Raw genomic sequence first — 15,045 nt, 5'->3', positions numbered from 1 at the left:
AATGTTCCAGTATTTGAGGGGCTGCCCCAAAGAAGAGGGGGGAGGCACCCTCTTCTCCAAAGCACCAGAAGGCAAGGCAGGAAGCAACGGGTGGCAGAGCATTAGAGACAGATCCAACCTGGAAATGAGAAACTTCCTGACAAGGAGAACGATTAATCCAGGGGTCTTCCAACTCGGCCCTTTGATGACTTGGGGACTTCAACTCCCAGAATTCCTCAGCCAGGCACGCGTGCCTGGCTGAGGAATTCTGGGAGTTGAAGTCCACAAGTCATAAAAAGGCCGAGTTTGAAGACCCCTGTCTTAAAGCATCCTGGCTGAGGAATTCTGGGAGTTGAAGTCCCCCAGTCATCCAAGGGCCGAGTTTGAAGACCCCTGGATGAATTAGTGGAAATGGCTTCCCTCCAGGAATTCTCCATCAGAAAGGGGACCACAGCCAACTTGCTGCTTACAACTCGTTGTGGGACAATTCAACCATTCCTTTTAACCTTTTAATCTTTGTCATTCGCCTTTCATTCTGTCTCTCCTTTTTCACCCTTCCTTTAATGTTCCTATTCTACCATTTCTTCGACGTTAGTGTAACTCTTGTCTCACGGCGAGGGGCCCGTGACCATTTAATCACACAGCCAACTCACCCCACTGGAGGTTGGGCGAGAAGAGACCGGACAGCCATCTGTCCGAAATGGTTCAGGGTCTCCTGCTCGAGCGGGGGGGGGGGCTGGACTAGAGGACCTCCCAGGTCCCATCCAGCTCTGTGGTTCTCGCACCCATTGCAGGGGCCGTGGACACCTTCACGCTGATCCACCACGACCTGGAGATCTCCACCAACCCAGCTCAATACGCCATGATCCTAGACATCGTCAACAACCTCCTGCTGCACGTGGAGCCCAAGCGGAAGGTGCCTGGGGGGGAGCTGGGGGGACTGGGGGGGTCGAGGGGGCGGCGGTGTTGGGAGGTCCAGGTGCCTCTTGAGAAGTTTTGCCCTTGTGAGCAGCCGTTCTCCTCCAGTGCTTGCCTGGGAATGTTCGTGGATGGAGGGGGGGTGAGCCTATCCGTGCTCCATTCCCTGGGCCCCTCCCTCCCTCCTTGTGCCAACCCCAGCCCCCCCCCCCCCGGACTCCAGAGAGTTGCCCAAGTTGTGTTGGCTGTTAGCGCAGCCTCCTCCCGGTTGGAGGGTGGAAGCGAGGGACACACGCGCCCCCCCCTTCAGGATCCGAGGTGGCGCAGCAATTAGAGTGCAGTACTGCAGGCCACTTTAACTGACTGTGTTCAGCAGGTCAGCGGTTCAAATCTCACTGGCTCAAGGTTGACTCAGCCTTCCATCCTTCCGGGGTAGGTCAAATGAGGACCCAGATTGTTGGGGGCAATGTAAATATATATATATATACATACATTGCTTACCGGTGTACACCGCTTAGAGAGTGCTTGCACTTAAAGCGGTATATAAGTCTCATAAATAAATAAATAAATAAATCCTCTGGGAACGAAGCAGCGCAGCCCGTGGGGGTCTTGTAGCTGAACACCAGTGGGGGGGGGGTCTAGGACAATTTGCTACAGGACAACTCTCTGTGGTCAACTCCCCATGGCCAGGGGTGGGGAACTATGGCCCTTGATGATTTGCGGACTTCAACTCCCAGAATTCCTGAACCAGCATGGGAGAAATTTTGGTCCCTTCATGACTGGCGGACTTCAACTCCCAGAATTCCTGAGCTAGCAATCAGGCTCAGCATGGCTGGCTCAGGAATTCTGGGAGTTGAGGTCCACAAGTCATAAAAGAGTCAAGGTTCCCCACCCTTGCCCATGGCCGACTCGCCCCAGGACAATTCAACAATTCAGTTTAATTATTTAAAAGTAAATTTTAAAAAAAAATACTTTGATTTTTGTCATTCCCATTTCATTCTGTGCCTCCTTCTTCATCCTTTCTTTAATTATTCAGTTCCACCATTTCTTCAAGATTAGTGTGACTCTTGTCCCGCAGCACGTTGGCCGTGGCAAGTTGCCTTGATAAATTCTCCTAGACCCCTCACCGCAGTCAACACACTGTTGGCCCAACCCCCCGTAGGATGAGTTACCCTAACATCGAAGAAATGGTGGAATAGAATCATTAAAGAAAGGATGGAAATGAAATAGTAATAGTAGTAAAGTTGGAAGGGACCTTGGAGGTCATCTAGTCCAACCCCCTGCTCGGGCAGGAAACCCTACACCATTTCGGACAAATGGCTGTCCAGTCTCTTCTTAAAAACTTCCAGTGTTGGAGCATTTACTGCTTCTGGAGGCAAGGAGTTCCACTGATTGATTGTTCTCACTGTCAGGAAGTTTCTCCTTAGTTCTAGGTTGAATTGTCCCATGGCGAGTTGTTAGCGGTGAGTCGGCTGTGGTGAGTCGTCCCCATTCTGATGGGGACCGGGGTTCAAAGACATTCTGGCTTAGCCTCCGTTTGGGGGAGGAAACGCTTGAGGTCAGAGCCCGGGGTATCAATCTGCCCTTTCCCAAGACAAGACAGACAGTCGGGTGAGATTCTGGTAGTATCAGCGATAAAGAAAACCTCTGACCTATTGTCGAAGCTGTTCTGGTTGCTTCAGTCAGAGATAAAACTTCGGCAGTTACGTGCCCCTGCCTTTCAACTTACCTTTAGATTAAAGGGGGGGGGGGCTGTTCCTTTCAAGTGGGTTAGAGGGAGAAATGAAACTTCTACAATTCAGCTGAAGACCTGTGAAAGCCTGAAACCTTTTCAAGGACACGAGAACAGGTGTAGATTTGAAGCAGACGGTTCCCATAACAAAGCGAATTTGTTTATAGCAGTGGTTCTCAACCTGTGGGTCGGGACCCCATTTGGTGCCGAACGACCATTTCACGGGGGTCGCCAAACAACGCAGTCCACCATTTTTTCCCCCCTTTTCCTTAGCTGTGCTACTCCCTTTTATTCTATTGGCTTTTGAAAGCCAATAGAATAGACTCTCTTGAATAGAGTCTAATTCTATTGGCTTTCAAAAGCCAATAGGAATTGTCCAGGCTGTCTCTGCCCTGCTGAGCCCGCCAAAAGTCCCATTCTGCAAACGGTACTGCACCAATTGAGTAGTCCTCGACTTACGACCGGTTGAGTAGTCCTCGACTTATGATCGGTTGGGGGTCGCGGCATTAAAAAGGTTGAGAACCACTGGTTTATAGGGACTAGGTTAGATTTTTCGGAGGGGGTGGTTGGCTAGGAAAATTATTGTTTATGAATTGGGGTTGGAACCTCAGAGTGAGTTTTGCTTTGACGTTGCTGTGCAGAGTGTATTCAATAAAGAGTAAGATTTTCGGAGACGGAATGAACCATCTGGATTCTCGAGCTGCCTTTTGGTTGCGAGGGGTCGTGTGCGCGCAGCATCTCCCCCTCTCTTTGCCAGCTCCGGAGGGGCAGGGTCTTTCCTACCCTCCACAATTCTCACTGACCCAATCTGGCCTCCGAGCAGCTTAAAAACTGACCGGGGGGGGGGGTCTTGGCTCTCCCTGGCCCCCAACCCTGTTTTTTTCTTCGTCTTCCTCCTCCTCCTCCCTGGCCCCACGCAGGAGCACAGCGAGAAGAAGCAGCGGGTCCGTTTCCAGCTGGAGATCTCCAGCAACCCCGAGGAGCAGCGCAGCAGCATCCTCCACCTGCAGGAGGCCGTCCGGCAACACGTGGCCCAGATCCGGCTGCTGGAGAGGCAGATGTACGCGGTCATGAAGGTGTGCGCGCCTGGGGCTGGCCTGTGGGAGGGGGGCGCTCCCTCTGAGGCCCGGGGCCCTGCCCTGGGGCATCTCTGCCTGACTCCCTCCTCTCTCCCCAGTCTCTGCAAGACGACGGGCGCAACGAGGCGCTGCTTGACCACAACCAGAAGCTGCAGCAGCAGCTGAGCCAGGAAAAGTCCACCTTGCAGCAGGAGAGTGAGGACCTGAACATCCTGATCAGGTGCGGGGGAGCAGGGGGGGCTCTGGCCAAAGGAGGGGGGGCTGTTTCTGCTACCCTCCCCGGAGGGGGCTGGAGGGAGCCCACCCACCCACCCAAGGGAGGCCCGGCGTCTGGTCCCCAGGGAGAGACGGTCCTGTGTTGGAGTGAGCTGGGATGTACAGGTGGTCCCCGAGTTACGACTATAATTGGGCCCCAAAGTGATCTTGCCTAAGTGAAACATTCACGAAGTGAGTTTGGCCCCGTTTCATGACTTTTTTCCCCCGCGGTTGTTAAGTGAATCACTGCAGTAGTGCAACTGGTAACACGGTTCTTAAGTGAACGCGGCTTCCCCCACGGACTTTGCTCGTCAGAAGGTCGCGACAGCGTATCACGTGACCCCAGGGACACTACGACCGTCATAAGTAGGAACCAGTCGCCAAGTGTCTAAATAATAATAATAGTAGTAAAGTTGGAAGGGACCTTGGAGGTCATCTAGTCCAACCCCCTGCTCAGGCAGGAAACCCTGTACCATTTCAGACAAATAGCTCTTCTTAAAAACTTCCAGTGTCGGAGCATTCACCGCTTCTGGAGGCAAGGAGTTCCACTGGTTAATTGTTCTCACTGTCAGGAAGTTTCTCCTTAGTTCCAGGTTGCTTCTCTCCTTGATGAGTTTCCATCCGTTGCTTCTTGTCTTGCCTTCAGGCACTTTGGAGAACAGCTTGACTCCCTCTTCTTTGGGGCAGCCCCTGAGATATTGGAAGACTGCTATCATGTCCCCCCTCATCCTTCTCTTCATCAGACTATTCAATTCAGCTGGAAGGACCTTGGAGGTCATCTAGTCCAACCCCCTGCTCAGGCAGGAAACCCTACACCATTTTGGACAAATGGCTGTCCAGTCTCTTCTTAAAAACTTCCAGTGTTCGACCATTCACCGCTTCTGGAGGCAGGTGGTTCCACTGGTTAATTGTTCTAACCGTCAGGAAGTTTCTCCTTAGTTCCAGGTTGCTTCTCTCCTTGATTAGTTTCCATCTGTTGCTTCTTCTCCTGCCTTCCGGTGCTTTGGAGAATAGCTTGACTCCCTCTTCTTTGGGGCAGCCCCTGAGATACTGGAATACTGCTATCATGTCCCCCCTTGTCCTTCTCTTCATTAAATTAGACCTTCTGTCACATGTTCCGACTAAAGAAGCACTTCAAAGAACTTTCAGGCATGTTTCCTAAAGTCTTTATTTGCAGAGCTACAATTTTTGCCGGTCACCATGTTGGACTGGTTATGCCAGAATCTGAACTTCCTGTCGCTGGCATCAAGCTTTCCTTGCTCAACCCCTCCCTTCTCATGCAGTCACAGGTCACATTATCCAATTAGTGAGAAGGTCAAAAGTTTACTTCCTCTTTCTTTCCCCGGGCTTTTTCCCCCGCCCAGTCTAAGCTAAGTATTAACCCAATAAATGCCAGACAGTTTTGCATATTGTCAAAGCAAGAATATACAGTATTTGCAGCATTGACATCCGGCCCCCCTTACAAGAAGGACAGATCCTGTAAGGAAACAAAAGCATATGTTAAGGGTTATCTTTCGGTTTGCTGGGGTGTTTCACATGAAACTTTTCGATCAATCTGTCAGCGTTCACTTCACTAGATTTCACCCAGGTGGCTTCAGACAATGGGTATCCCTTCCATTGTACAAAGTACTGTAATTTCCCTCTAAAGATTCTGGAGTCAAGAATACGTTTCACTTCATAGTGGGTCTGCCCTGCCACTACGAGGGGTCCAGGTGCCTTCTTGGGAGGAGGTCTCAAAGTGGAGCCCCGATAAGGCTTCAACAAACTACAATGGAAGACTGGGTGAATTTTCCCTAACAGTTTAGGGAGTTTTAGTTGTACTGTGACTGGGTTGATGACCTTTACTATGGGGAAAGGCCCCAAGAATTTTGGTCCCAATTTCTTGCTGGGCAATTTGAGGCGTAGATATTTAGTTGACAGATAGACCTTTTCCCCAACTTGGAATGTTCTTTGGGGAGCCCTCATTTTATCAGCCTGCTTTTTATAGGTTTCAAAAGTCTTTTTTAAAGCAGTTTTTGTGTTTTTCCAAACTTCTTCCCATCCTCTCACCCATTGATCAAGTGTCTGTGAAGTGGAGGACAACTGAGGATATTCAGGTATTGGGTTGAATTCTTTCCCTGTGGCTACTTTGAAAGGCGTGTAGCCGGTGCTGCTGTGCACGGAATTATTGTATGCCACCTCCACGAAAGGGAGGAGATCAGTCCAGTTCGTCTGTTGGTAGGAAACGTAGCACCTAAGATATTGCTCCACCATTTTGTTAGCGGCTTCAGCGGCCCCATTGGTGGCTGGGTGAAAAGCAGATGATAACCCTTGAGATGATCCAATCAATGTAAGGAAATTTCTCCAAAACTTCGCTGTGAATTGCACCCCCCTGTCTGAGATTATTCGCTTAGGGGCATCATGCAGCCGATAGATATGTTTCAGGAACAATTTGGCCAGGCGTTGGGCGGATGGGAGTCCTTTGCAGGCGATGAAATGAGCTTGTTTCGAGAACAGGTCTATCACAGTCCAAATGACAGTATTTCCCTTACTTTCAGGTAGGTCCACTCTAAAGTCCATAGCTATTTCTTCCCAGGGTTGAGAAGGGTCTGCCACGGGTTGCAGTAACCCAGGAGTTTTCCCCAGGATTCTTTTCATTGTAGCACATACAGTACAACTTTTTACATAGTTTTCCACATCCTTTTTCAGCCCCGGCCACCAGAATTGCCGGCGGGTGAGGTGTAGGGTTTTCAAATATCCAAAGTGTCCAGCCTGCTTTACATCGTGGCTGTGGTTGAGAGCATTTAGACGGAGCGCTTCTGGCAAATATAACTTCCCCCCTTTGTAAGCCAAGCCATCCCTGCATGTTAGGGACGCTTGATTATCTTTGAACCATTGGTCAGTGAGGAGCTCCCGTTTTATTTTCTTCACCCCAGGGTCATCCGGATTGGGGACCCTGCGAGGTGTAAGTTGAGTGACAGTTTGTGGATTGGGAATAATTGCCTCGTTAACCTGCTCTCTCTCACTTTTGTACTGGGGTAACCGGGATAGCGCATCAGCTAGAAAGTTCTTTCCTCCTGGTATGTACTTTAGAGTGAAGTTGAAGCGGTTAAAGTACTGTGCCCAACGTACTTGCTTTGGTGACAATTTGCGAGGAGTTTTCAGTGCCTCTAGGTTCTTGTGATCAGTCCATACCTCAAATGGCACCTTGCTCCCTTCTAGATAGTGTCGCCAGTTCAATAGCGCCCACCTAATTGCGAAGGCCTCTTTCTCCCAGATTGCCATCTTCGCTCGCTCTCAGTGAATTTCTTAGAGGTGTAGGCACAGGGTTGCAGGATCCCATTTTTGTTCTTTTGAAGTAACACTGCTCCAACCGCCACATCGCTGGCGTCGGCTTGAATCACAAAGGGTTCCCCTGGGCAGGGGTGCTTTAGAACCGGTTCAGCGGCAAATAGTCTCTTTAAATTCTCAAAAGCTGTTTGACAGCTCATTGTCCATGCTGCTTTTGAAGTCTTCGCTCTCAGCTGGGAAATCTGCCAAATTTCTCCCTCCCCCGGCTTGCTGGCTGTCGCTTTCCCCCCCGGGGAAACTGCTGCAGCTACAGGGCTGGTTTCAGGCAATCTTTCTTTCTCTATGATGAGATCTCCCCCGAAACTTTGCCAGATCCTTTCAGGATTAGAGGCAGCTGTTGATAGATCGGGACGTAGATCGTTTGAAAAAAGTGTGGATTCTGGCATGATGTCACATGTTCCGACTAAAGAAGCACTTCAAAGAACTTTCAGGCATGTTTCCTAAAGTCTTTATTTGCAGAGCTACAATTTTTGCCGGTCACCATGTTGGACTGGTTATGCCAGAATCTGAACGTCCTGTCGCTGGCATCAAGCTTTCCTTGCTCAACCCCTCCCTTCTCATGCAGTCACAGGTCACATTATCCAATTAGTGAGAAGGTCAAACGTTTACTTCCTCTTTCTTTCCTGGGCTTTTTCCCCCGCCCAGTCTAAGCTAAGTATTAACCCAATAAATGCCAGACAGTTTTGCATATTGTCAAAGCAAGAATATACAGTATTTGCAGCATTGACACCTTCTCTTCATTAAACAAGACATATCCAATTCTAGCAACCGTTCCTTGTATGTTTTAGTCTCCAGTCCCCTAATCATCTTTGTTGCTCTTCTCTGCGCTCTTTCTAGAGTCTCAACATCTTTTTTACATCGTGGTGACCAAAACTGGATGCGGTATTCCAAGTGTGGCCTTCCCAAGGCATTGTAGAGTCGTATTAATACTTCATGTGATCTTGATTCTGGCCCTCTGTTAATGCAGCTGTTAAATGTTGATCACGTGACCCCGGGGGAACGCTGCGACGGTCGTAAAGTGTGAAAAAGGGTCCCAAGTCGCTTCTTGCAGTGCTGCGGATGGTCGCTAAACGAATGTTTCTAAGTCCAGGACTACCTGTTTCTCTTTTTTTTTCTTTTTTTTTTAAACAAATTTTATTGGTTTTCCAGTTTTACATTTGAGTACTTGGTGACTGGGCAGTCAATAGTTAAATAACAAAGTCTCTAGTACATATCTCAGGTTGCATTATCAAAAATTCCTTCTCTATTTCCCTTAACATTCAGTGTATCATACTTAAATTAGTAAATTTCTAACCATGGCAAACTCAATTAGAACATTTATCAATATATTTTTTGCTTATACATATCTATATCCTGTTTTAAGTTTCAGCTAATTTTTCATTTTTAATTACAATATTCCAATGAACCTTTAACATTCATAGTATTTAAAGTCCAGGAACCGAAATTTCCTTTATTTCACTGCGCAAAAGTTCTAATATCTAAAATGCATATAGTACTTACTTAAATATATTCTTATTCTATTTCATATAGATTTTCTATTTCTCGTCCTAATAAATCACTACTTACAAATAGAATAACCTTTATTGTCTCTTTCTCCTTTGTCAGGTGCTTCAAGGACTTCCAGCTGCAGAGGGCCAACAAAATGGAGCTGCGCAAACAGCTGGAGGACGTCCGCGTGGCCCGGCGGACCGAGTTCTACTTTGCGCAGGCTCGCTGGCGTCTGACCGAAGAGGACGGGCAGCTGGGCATCGCCGAGGTGGAGCTGCAGCGCTTCCTCTACAGCAAGGTGGGGCTGGTCCGGGATCCGGGCAGCGGGGCCAAGCCGGGCCTGGCCTGCCTGCAGCTGCCGCTGACCGCTCCGGTCTCTTGCAGTTAAACAAGTCGGACGACACAGCCGAGCATCTGCTGGAGCTGGGCTGGGTGACCATGAACAACCTTCTGCCCAACGCCATCTACAAGGTGGGTGGGCCAGCCCTCTTCCCCACCCACCCCCCCATCCCAGCTTGGCCCTGGGGGGGCAATGAGAGCCAAGGGGTCCCTCCCGCACAGCTGCGAGAGGACTGTGTGATGACCCAGGGCACAGCACAGAGGCAATGCAGTCAGCTGGCAATTCAAGCAGTTCTTTTATTGCTCCAAATTTTCCCCAAATGCTCCCACATTTGCTGGCAAGCCTCCAACAAAAGAACACACACATGCACACCCCTTCAGCCGACTCTGGCTGAAAGTAGGTTCAAATACAGTCTGATTAGCATAAGAAAGAACTCAAGGCCATAGAGATAACAAGGAAGAAAACATAAACTTTGAATCCAAGCTTGCCTGAGCAGTTTTCAAAAGAGAGAATCTGAACTGCAGTCCGAGGTCTTTAAACATTCGATGTTGTGATTCCGGCTAATGAAACATTTCAAAGAACTTCCAGGCACTTATTTTCCTAAAAGTCTTTTATTGTTACAAAATGTCAGCACAGGCACAACGGAGGGATGCTAGGATCTAAGTCAGTGTTTCTCAACCGTGACAATTTTAAGGCATGTGGACTTCAACTCCCAGAATTCTACAGCCAGCTTAGCAATCTAAGTTCTCTTCCTCTGATAGCCATCATATCTCACATTATCCAATTAGTGTGAAGGTCAAATGTTTTCTTCCTCTTTCTTTCCCGGGCTTTACCCCCAACCCCCCTTCTGCTCTGTATTAACCCCATAATTACTAGACAATTCTGCATACTGTCAAAAGCAAGAATATACAATATTTGCAGCGTTGACGTCCAAGTAACGTGGTCAGTCAATCCAATAGTTCGAGTTTCCAGGTTTCCAAACAGAAGTCACAGAACAAGAGATGAGCAACAATACACACCAAATTCCGAGGAACCAGCATTTGTTCCCGACAAATGCCCCTCCCCACAGCGGCTCCTTATATCTCGGTCTCCAGGTGTGCCTTGTGGAGAGGGGCGGGACGCTCCTGTTCCCTCCTCCTCTCCACTCTCCGTGCTGTAGGATCAGGTGGGGTGGCCCTTGCTCATCGCCTGAACTCTGCCTCTGCTGTTCCTCCTGTCCCACTCCTGAAGGGTCCTGGCCTGCCTCGGCCTGCTCTACCCCACATGCCTCTGAAGCTACAGACCCCTCGACCTCCATAGGGTCCCTACGGAGGCATGACAGGACTCTAGGCCAGAATGGGACGTCTCCCCCCTGCAGAGACAATCCAACAATTCAATTTCATTATTCAAAAGAATGAAAAAGTCATTATAGTGAGAGTGACAGTGAGAACAATTAACCAGTGGAACTCCTTGCCTCCAGAAGCAGTAAATGCTCCAACACTGGAAGTTTTTAAGAAGAGACTGGACAGCCATTTGTCCGAAATGGTGTAGGCAGGTTTCCTGCCTGAGCAGGGGGTTGGACTAGATGACCTCCAAGGTCCCTTCCAACTTTACTACTAGTACTATGATTTTTGTCATTCACATTTTATTTTCTTTCCTCTACCCCCCCCCCCTTTGGCATTCTTTCTCTAATGATTCCGTTTCTCCATTTCTTCGATATGGGTGAAAGTCTTAGAGGTTGTTGAGACTATTCGTAATTTTAGGTTTTGGCAGGGCTGCCTTCTCCGAGCTGGTGGTTTGGCTGCCGGATGTTTTGTTAGCAACTCAGGTAACCTCTTCAGTAGGGATTTTGGGGCGAAGCGTCTGGTTCGTTTCTAGAGGTGCTGGGTGGTCAGCCGGTCTCGGGACTGGTTGAGTCACAAGGCTGATCCCGGTCTTGTGACAGTGAGAACAATTAACCAGTGGAACCACCTGCCTCCAGAAGCGGTGAATGCTCCAACCCTGGAAGTTTTCAAGAAGAGACTGGACAGCCATTTGTCCGAGATGGTATAAGGTTTCCTGCCTGAGAGGGGGTTGGACTAGATGACCTCCAAGGTCCCTTCCAACTTTTTTTATTATTATTATTATTAGTACTTCTGGCTGCTTTCTGTGAGGTGCAGAAGTCAACTGGCGATGAGACGGTCAGTTCTCTCATCAGTTGTTGGTATAGAAAAGAAAGAAATTGCAATAGCAATAGAAATAATAGAAATAGAAATAATAGAAATAGAAATAATAGAAATAGAAATAATAGAAATAGAAATAATAAAAATAAATAGAGCTGGAAGAGACCTTGCTGCTCAAGCAGGAGACCCTCCTACCATTCCAGACAAGTGATTGTCCAGCCTCTTCTTAAAAACCTCCAGGGATGGAGCATCCATGATTTCTGGTGGCAAGCTGTTCCACTGGTTAATTGTCCTCACTGTCAGGAAGTTTCTCCTTAATTCCAGGTTGCTTCTCTCTTTGGTCACTTTCCATCCACTGTTTCTTGTCCTGCCCTCTGCTGCTTTGGAGAATAAGGTGACCCCCCCCTCATCTTCTTTGGGGCAGCCCCTCAGATACTGGAACGCGGCTTTCATGTCCCCCCTATTTCTTCTTTTCTTTAGACTAGCCAAAGCCAAGTCCCGCAGTCGTTCTTCGTACGTTTTAGCCTCCAGGCCTTGGATCCCCTTAGTTCAGTGGTTCTCAACCTTTTTAATGCCGCGACCCCCAACCGGTCGTAAGTCGAGGACTATTCAACCGGTCGTAAGTCGAGGACTACTCAACTGGTGCGGCACCGTTTGCAGAATGGGGCTTTTGGCGGGCTCAGCAGGGCAGAGACAGCCTGGACAATTCCTATTGGCTTTTGAAAGCCAATAGAAGTAGACTCTATTCAAGAGAGTCTATTCTATTGGCTTTCAAAAGCCAATAGAATAAAAGGGAGTAGCACAGCTAAGGAAAAGGGGGGGGGGGGAAATGGCCGACTGCGTTGTTTGGCGACCCCCGTGAAATGGTCGTTCGACCCCAAATGGGGTCCCGACCCCACAGGTGGAGAACCACTGCCTTAGTTGCTCTTCTTTGCACTTTTTCCAAATGCTCTACATCGTTTTTGTGATATGGTGACCCAAATTGGCTGCCATATTCCAGGTTTGGCCTTACTAAGGGTTTTATAAAGCGGCACTAATACTTTGCGTGACTTGGATGGTCCTTCTCCTTACTGGAAGGAAGTTTCAGCCAGCCTTGTGACTCACTCAGTCTCGTGACTCAACCAGTCACAAGACTAACCCACCACTCAGGACCTACATAAAGGAACAGGACGCTTCGCCCCAAAATCCCGATGAAGCGCTTACCTAGTTTGATAACGGAACGTCTGGGGGCTAAACCGCCAGCTCAGAGGAGGGACCCCTGCCCAAAGGGTAGGTTTTGCCCCGCGAAAAAGTTGTCCTACAGCCCCTCTTGACGCACTCAGAGTGCATCCAAGCAAGGAGGGAGCTTACCCCCTGCTGAGGGGGCTTTTGACGCCTGGCATGTTCCCCCCCCTCCCCCCTTGCAGGTGGTTCTCCGTCCCCAGAGTGCCTGCCAGTCGGGGCGCCAGCTGGCCCTGCGGATTTTCAGCAAGGTCCGGCCGCCGGTGGGCGGCATCTCCATCAAGGAACACTTTGAGGTGAGCAGGGCTGGACAAAAGGGCTGAGCTGCCCCCTCCCCACCCCTTGTGCACGTGGGGAGCCTAATCTCCCCTTCCCCGCAGGTCAACGTGGTGCCACTGACCATCCAGCTGACGCATCAGTTCTTCCACCGCATGATGGGGTTCTTCTTCCCCGGACGCAACGTGGAGGAGGAGGAGGTGGGCGACGAAGAGGACAAGTCCAAGCTGGTGACCACGGGTGAGCGTGACGGGGGCCCTCCCGGCCTGCGCCTCTCTGAACGCTTCCTGGCTCTCTCCCGGGGAGGAGAGGGCTCCGGGGGCGGAGGGTTCTGACGTGGACAGAAGCCAATCTGCGTGTCCCGGGATAAGGGGGCGGGATCCACTCTGGGTCGGTCAGCAGGACCAGAAATTTAGCCTCCCGCACATCAAGACTCATGCTGAACCTCTCTCCCTCTCCAGAATGGGTGCACTGGGCCGTTCTACATTAACGGTGCCTTGTTGTGTGTGGCTTTTAATTAAGTAGAGTTCGGGTATTAAGTCGTTAGTCCTTGTTTCCTTCTGCTGTTGCGCCCTCAGCTGCCAAGTAAGTACCAGTGAATCTGGTGGTCAATCGACAGGCCCCTTTCTCAGGCTTCAATCATTTCTCTGGCTATTTTTGTCCCGGCTCGACCGACAATTGTAGTAGTAGCTGGGAAATGGAAAGCACGTCCTTATTCATTGCAAAGTGAGGCTAACCCGCGAGTTCGGGTCGCCCCGTCTGAAGAGTTTTTCTCCTGGATGCAGGGATGCCGGTGGTCAAGCCGCGACAGCTGATGGTCTCCGAAGACTCGCTGGGCTCCGGGAAGGGCATGGGTCAAGGGCTGAACCGGACATCGGGGGTCAGGCGCTCCTTCCGCAAAGCACCTGAGGTAGCCGCCCTGGGACAGCTTGGCTGACCAAGATGGGAGGGGGGTCATACAGAACTGTTTCAGTCCTGAGAGCTGGCCGGCCCCAGACCCGCTTCTTGGCCAAGCAAAGCACCCCAGAGGACTTTGTGTTCGGGGGGGGAGTGAGGGGGGGCAGGGTCTTGCTTCCTCAGAGTCCATCGCTGTCCTCGCCTTCTCCTGGAGCCCCTCGGAAAGTGCCCCCAAGGGAGGGGCACGTGGAGGCCGCTGGGTAAGAGGGAAGGGGGTGGGAGCTGAGGTGGCCCCTCAGCCATGGATGTTCATGGGCGGCTTTGGGCAGTCGTTCTCCAGCCCATCCTACCTCGCAGGGGTGTTGGGAGGGCCGCCATGCAAGGCGTGCTTCCCACGGAGACGTCCAGAGGGGGGCGGGAGAAAGAACCGGGTTGAGCCTGGCAAGGGGTGATTTCTCGGACAAGGCTGCCCTTCGCGCAGATCTGAGGAGGCTGCTCTGTCCGTCCTGTCCGTTTGCTCGTTCAGTCGTTCCAAAAGTCACTACTATAAGAGTAGCCTTCCACTTACGACCACAAATGAGCCCAGAATTTCTGTGGCTAAGAGAGACAGTTGTTAAGTGAATTTTGTCCCCCTTTTACGACCTTCCCTGCCACCGTTGTTAAGTGAATCACCGTAGTTGCCAAGTTAGCCACACGGTCGCTAAGCGAATCTGGCCTCCCCATTGACTGTCAGAAGGTCGCAAAAGGGGATCACGCGACCTCCCCCCGCCCCAGAACACTGCGACCGTCACAAATGTGAGTCAGTGGCCAAGCGGCTGAATTTTGATCACACGATCGTGAGGCCGATGTAATGGTCGTAACTGTGAAAAACAGTCCTAAGTCACTTTTTTCAGTGCCGTTGTAACGGGATGGTCACTAAACAAACCGTCATAAGTCGAGGACTGCCTACATCATGGTCTAAGGCAGGGGTAGGCAACCTTGGCTCTTTTATGACTCGTGGACTTCAACTCCCAGAATTCCTGAGCTAGCCTGGCTCAGCTTGGAAACCTCTCCCTTTCCCCTCAGTGTGGCTGGCTCAGGAATTCTGGGAGTTGAAGTCCATCAGTCATGAAGGGGGCCATAGTTCCCCCATGCTGGCTCAGGAATTCTGGGAGTTGAAGTCCATCAGTCATGAAGGGGGCCATAGTTCCCCCATACTGGCTCAGGAATTCTGGGAGTTGAAGTCCACGAGTCATAAAAGGGGCCATAGTTCCCCCATGCTGGCTCAGGAATTCTGGGAGTTGAAGTCCACGAATCATGAAGGGGACTATAGTTCCCCCATGCTGGCTCAGGAATTCCTACCCCTGGACTGTGGGGTCACAGCCTGGCTTGGGGTCTCCCTCCAGTATC

The 15,045-nt window shown here is 50.3% G+C and overlaps 1 protein-coding gene across 3 annotated transcripts in view; it reads left to right on the top strand.

Annotated features, from left to right (window-relative positions):
• Nucleotides 1–15,045, top strand: part of KIAA0100 (KIAA0100 ortholog) — a 51,979-nt gene that overhangs the window by 34,895 nt on the left and 2,039 nt on the right. For all 3 annotated transcript variants that reach the window (XM_039365523.1, XM_039365524.1, XM_039365525.1), the window contains 8 exons: nt 774–895; nt 3,550–3,705; nt 3,807–3,928; nt 8,899–9,079; nt 9,166–9,252; nt 12,669–12,779; nt 12,864–12,999; nt 13,545–13,669. In XM_039365523.1, coding sequence (XP_039221457.1) covers nt 774–895; nt 3,550–3,705; nt 3,807–3,928; nt 8,899–9,079; nt 9,166–9,252; nt 12,669–12,779; nt 12,864–12,999; nt 13,545–13,669 — 1,040 coding nt within the window. The remainder of the gene's footprint in view (nt 1–773; nt 896–3,549; nt 3,706–3,806; nt 3,929–8,898; nt 9,080–9,165; nt 9,253–12,668; nt 12,780–12,863; nt 13,000–13,544; nt 13,670–15,045) is intronic.

The sequence above is a fragment of the Crotalus tigris genome, unplaced genomic scaffold (genome assembly GCF_016545835.1).
Source record: "Crotalus tigris isolate CLP2741 ecotype Arizona unplaced genomic scaffold, ASM1654583v1 scf7180000020104.566533, whole genome shotgun sequence".
Classification (NCBI taxonomy): domain Eukaryota; kingdom Metazoa; phylum Chordata; class Lepidosauria; order Squamata; family Viperidae; genus Crotalus; species Crotalus tigris.
The sequence above is the reverse complement of the archived record's forward strand: the minus strand, read 5'-3'. Positions and strand labels throughout refer to the sequence as shown.